Source organism: Monodelphis domestica, chromosome 1 (genome assembly GCF_027887165.1).
Source record: "Monodelphis domestica isolate mMonDom1 chromosome 1, mMonDom1.pri, whole genome shotgun sequence".
Lineage (NCBI taxonomy): Eukaryota > Metazoa > Chordata > Mammalia > Didelphimorphia > Didelphidae > Monodelphis > Monodelphis domestica.
The window spans coordinates 4,816,041-4,821,040 of NC_077227.1; the positions used below are offsets into that span (position 1 = coordinate 4,816,041).

The 5,000-nt window shown below is 65.6% G+C and overlaps 1 protein-coding gene across 20 annotated transcripts in view; it reads left to right on the forward strand.

Moving 5' to 3' along the window:
* Positions 1–5,000, forward strand: part of EBF3 (EBF transcription factor 3) — a 142,435-nt gene that overhangs the window by 91,867 nt on the left and 45,568 nt on the right. For 11 of the 20 annotated variants that reach the window (XM_056794976.1, XM_056795047.1, XM_056794979.1 and 8 more), the window contains exons 7-8: positions 681–762; positions 3,812–3,956. In XM_056794976.1, the coding sequence (XP_056650954.1) occupies positions 681–762; positions 3,812–3,956 (227 nt within the window). The remainder of the gene's footprint in view (positions 1–680; positions 763–3,811; positions 3,957–5,000) is intronic. The other 9 variants (XM_056794995.1, XM_056795002.1, XM_056795033.1 and 6 more) reach the window with 1 other exon arrangement.

Consider the following 5,000-nt stretch of genomic DNA (forward strand, 5'->3'; position numbering starts at 1 on the left):
GGCCTGGTTCCACACCCCCTCGCCAGCTTGATGTCCTAAGACGTCCAAGACACGGCTGCGAGGCTTGGCCAAAGTTTGGGGTCCCTCCTACACCTTATGGTGGCTCCAGCTCACAGGAGAATTCTCCCCAGACTGAAAGAGCCGGGACCATTTCCTGCCACCCCCAGAATTTCTCAGTCCCCCTTTTACAGCCTCCACGTACATTCCACAGAAATCACTGGCTCCCCCTTTCCACAAAAGTCCTCACGTGCTTCCTAGAGAGCCGTCCATATTGCGACTATAAAGCCAAACTCTCCCAAAATCCATATGAAAAGTGTTTGCTTAAGGAATAATGACCTGTGGGTCGGGCATTTCCTGGCAGTTAATGGCCAGCTGTGGTGAGGGCCCTCCTTTCCCCGCCAGGCCCAAGCTGCCCCATGTAATAGGCAGCCAGGACATCCCCCCTCCCTGTAGCCGCTCAGAGCTTGGAAGGGCCGGCCTGTCCAGGGGCCCAGGCTCCCCACAAGCGAACCTGCGTGCACCCCAACTCCGGGACTCGCCCGAGCTCACGTGGATGAGGTCCCCGGAGAGGGCTCCCACGGCTCCCCCGTTGCCCCCCCATATGTCTGCCCTTGTAAAATGTTTACAGTTGCATCTCTGGATGGACGCACCTAACCGACTCCCTTTTTGTGTCTTTGTAGATTCTTTCTCAAGTTTTTCCTCAAGTGCAATCAGAACTGTTTGAAGAATGCAGGCAACCCCCGAGACATGCGGAGATTCCAGGTACACCTCTGAAAGCGCCCGATTGGGCCTAGCAGACGCTTCCACGCCATGTTGGTTGGCCAGCTCTGGAAGTTTGTTGGGAAAACAGACCTTGGAGGGAAGCGAAGGGACGCCTCGTAGAATGTGCTGGCTTGGGAGGGTCTGAGCCTGGCCAATGCCCGGGCCACGGTTCCCTCCGGGTAAAAGGAGGGGGCGGCCCCTACCCTTCCCCGCCAGCTTTCAGGCTGGGTTCCTCCCGCCCTCAGGTGGGAGGTGGGAGCCTGACGCTACTCGTCCCATCCGCAGTCAAAGAACTTGTCCCTAGAGGCCGGTCAAGGCGGGCTTGGGATGAGGCTGCCGGCCTGCCGCAGGCCAGGCCGGGACTGATTAGAGCCCCAAGTCACGGGGGTGCTCTGAGTCGGGCATTTAAGGAACAAAGTCCTTTGGCCCCTTTCCCTGCTCCCTCCGGCCACGCAGAGGCCGACAGCTCTGCCGGCCGGCCCTGGCTGCCCGCCTGCCCTCTGCCTTGGCCCGAGCCATCCGGAGCGTGCTGAGCAGGAGCTCAAGGACGGCGTCCCTGCGCAGGCTCCCCTGGGCTTGACGCAGGCGTTCCCGCCCAGGCAGATGGAAAATCATTGGGAATCGCTTTTTGAAAGGAAAATAAAATGTGCTTCTAGTAGAAGCCCCAAACGGAACCAGCCGATTCCACTTGAGCGTTTCATCGCCTAAAACATCACCGGTGTTTGGCGGGCCAGAATTTGCTTTGGGTCTCGGAGCATTTATGCAGCCCCACTGTGTGCTGGCCGGCCTGTGACCTTGCCGGGTCTCGGCTCTCCCTTAGGGGAGGCTCTTCTTCAGCCTCAGCAGAAAGCCAAGACGCTGCTCCCACCTCCCGACCGAGCGCCTACTGCGTGCCGGGCGCCTCGGCCCCCCTTCAGAGGACGCCTCGCGCCCAGGCTGTCTCCTCCGGCTCACGCCCGATGGCGGCTGGCGGGTCCCCCTCAGCCAGACCTCGCTTGGAGGGAGGCCGCATCGCCGGCCGGCTGTCCTCCGGCCTGGGCTCGGCCTCCCGGGCTCCCTGCAGGAAGGCCGGTCACCGAAGGACGACCCCGCGGACGTCTGCGGCCCTGCCTGGGCCTCAACAGCTCCGAGCCCCCCGGGGTGGCGACTCAGAACCACCCGCCCGTTGTTCGGCTTCTCCCGGGTCAAGCCTTCTGGGAACGCGTCTCCCTGCCCTCGGGGGCCCCAGTCGCCATCTAGCCGGGCTCCGTCTCCCCCACTTGGGCAATATCGATCCATCGGAACCGAGCAGAAGGTCAGACCCGGAACGAGCCCCCCCCCCCGCCCCCCCTGAGCAGAAGGTCAGACCCGGAACGAGCCCCCCCCCAGCAGAAGGTCAGAAGGTCAGACCCGGAACGAGCCCCCCCCCAGCAGAAGGTCAGAAGGTCAGACCCGGAACGAGCCCCCCCCCCAGCAGAAGGTCAGACCTGGAACGAGCCCCCCCCCCAGCAGAAGGTCAGACCCGGAACGAGCCCCCACCCCCCCACCCCACCCCCCGTCTGAGCAGAAGGACAGACCCGGAATGTGCCCCCCCCCCCTCCCGATGGCCGGACGAAGCCTCAGCCACGGGCGATGGGCGCTGCGATGGTCTCCGCACCTTTGGAAGGCGCACCAGGGAGCCCCGCCCGGCTGACCTGCGGCCTTTTCCCTGCTCTCAAAGCATTCTTACCGCCTCCCCTTCGCCTCCCCTCCGTTCAGGAGGCCGGAAGGGCTGAGCCAACCCCCTGCCTGGGAGCAGATGGAAGGTGGACGCGATGAGGCTGGGGAGGAGCCTCGAGTGACACCTACAAGCAGCGTCCAGCCACAGGAAGGCGGTTGGCCTTCAAGTCTGGGGATCCGGGTTCAAAGGAGGAGAGAGAGATGGGGCTGAAAAGTGAGAATTCTCCCTCAGACGCTTGCTTGGGTGACGCGGGGCACGTCGCTGGCCTCTATTGGCTTCGGTTTCCTCATCTGGGAAATGGGGGCAGAGAGAAGACAGGGCCCGCCCCCCGCTCCAGGGAGGAGATCGGCTTGTCCACGGACTGCCTTGTGACTTCGGACTAGTGGCCGGATCAGGTTCTGGAGTCAGGAAGACTTGGGTTCAGATTCCGCCTCAGACACGTCTTGGTCTTGTGACCCTGGGCAAGACTAAAATCTGCTTGCCTCGGTTTCCTCAGCTGTAAAATGAGCTGGAGCAGGAAATGGCTCGTCGTCGGCATCTCTGCCCCAACCTCGCCATCGAGGTGATGACTAAAGGATCGACCAGCCGCAAGTCGCTCCTCTGTGAAAGGGAGGCCCCGGCCCGACGCCCCCTCCAGGCCTGAGCCCGGACGGCTCCTGGGACGCTCACGGCCACTCCTTGGGGTACGGCCTGTAGACGGGGGGCCGAACGCTGCAGAAGGCGCGAAGAGGGGCGTCCGTGGCCAGGCCGGCGTGCAGAGGGTGCAGGATATTGCGGGGGGCCGGCCCGAAGCGGAGCCTCTGCCCAGCCGGGCGTCCGGAGCCCTGTGGGGGCGCCCATTCCCTGACCTCCAAGCAGACCCCCCCGCGGCCTGGTTCACCTGCCCAATTCTGGTGGGCCTTTTGGGCCCTTCCGTGCCCCGAGGGCGGGGGGGAGCCAGAGCAGGGCCGGAGGAGCCTCGGAGCCTCCTCCCTCCCCGCCGCCCACTCGGGCTCCCCACTCCGGCCAGCTGCACTCCAGAGCAGCGGCGGATCCCGGCCCGCGGACCCTCCGGCTCAGAAGTGGGAAATGGGGGTGTCGGGGGGCTGGGGGGGCACCGAGTCCAGCGGCACGAACTCCCCCGTCCCCGGCCGGCCGGGCCGCAGCCTTCCCAGGACTCGCTTGCGCCTCCCGGGAGCCCCCCTCGCCGCAGCCAGTTTGAAGAGGAACCATCGGAGCCAAAGGCCCGCCGGGAGCCCCGAACCAGCCCCTGGCGGGGGGCGTCCGCGACACCCAGGGACCCCCTTTTCCCTCCCGCGGGGGGGAGACGGGGCTGCCCGGGGCCTCTCACGAGCCTCTCTCTCCCGGCAGGTTGTCGTGTCCACCACAGTCAACGTGGACGGCCACGTGCTGGCTGTGTCTGACAACATGTTTGTGCACAACAACTCCAAGCACGGAAGGCGGGCCCGCCGCCTTGACCCGTCAGAAGGTACGGCCCCTTCTTATCTGGAAAATGGTAGGCACACGTTACACGTCTCTTTGATTTGCCTTGCTTTTTCGCTCCATCCTTTCTGTTGAGCCACGCTGCCCCCAGCTCTGCTCCGGGCTTCCCCTCCGCCATGGCTCCCCCCCTCCCCCACGGCCTCCCATGTCCATCCCCCGTGTCCATCTCCCCCGTGTCCATCCCCCCCGTGTCCGTCCCCCCATGTCCATCCCCCCCCGTGTCTGTCCCCCGTGTCCGTCCCCTCGTGTCCGTCCCCCCCGTGTCCATCCCCCCCGTGTCCGTCCCCCCGTGTCCGTCCCCCCCCGTGTCTGTCCCCCGTGTCCGTCCCCCCGTGTCCGTCCCCCCCGTGTCCATCCCCCCGTGTCCATCCCCCCCGTGTCCATCCCCCCCGTGTCCGTCCCTCGTGTCCGTCCCCCCACGGCCTCTCGTGTCTGTCCCCCCGTGTCCATCCCCCCCGTATCCGTCCCCCCCGTATCCGTCCCCCCGTGTCCGTCCCCCCATGTCTGTCCCCCCGTGTCCATCCCCCCATGGCCTCCCGTGTCCGTCCCCCCATGTCCGTCCCCCCGTGTCCGTCCCCCCATGTCCGTCCCCCCATGTCCGTCCCCCTGTGTCCATCCCCCCGTGTCCGTCCCCCCATGTCCGTCCCCCCATGTCCGTCCCCCTGTGTCCATCCCCCCGTGTCCGTCCCCCCCGTGTCCGTTCCCCCCCGTGTCCTTCCCCCTGTGTCCATCCCCCCGTGTCCGTCCCCCCGTGTCCGTCCCCCCCGTGTCCTTCCCCCCGTGTCCATCCCCCCGTGTCCGTCCCCCCGTGTCCGTCCCCCCCGTGTCCGTCCCCCACGCCTTCCCGCCCTTCGTGCCTCATGTTTGTGCTCAGCCTGCCCGTCCCTCGCCTTGCTTTGACCTCTTTGGTTCTCCCTCGTCTCTTCCCTGTTTCGAGGCTTTCTTTTGCTTCCAGCTTTTCTCGCTCTTTTCCTTTCTCTGACTTGAGTTCGGCTCTCATGATTTGGGCTCCAGAAGCCTGGGGTCCGCCAGGGCCTCCCGCCCCAGACCGGGGCTC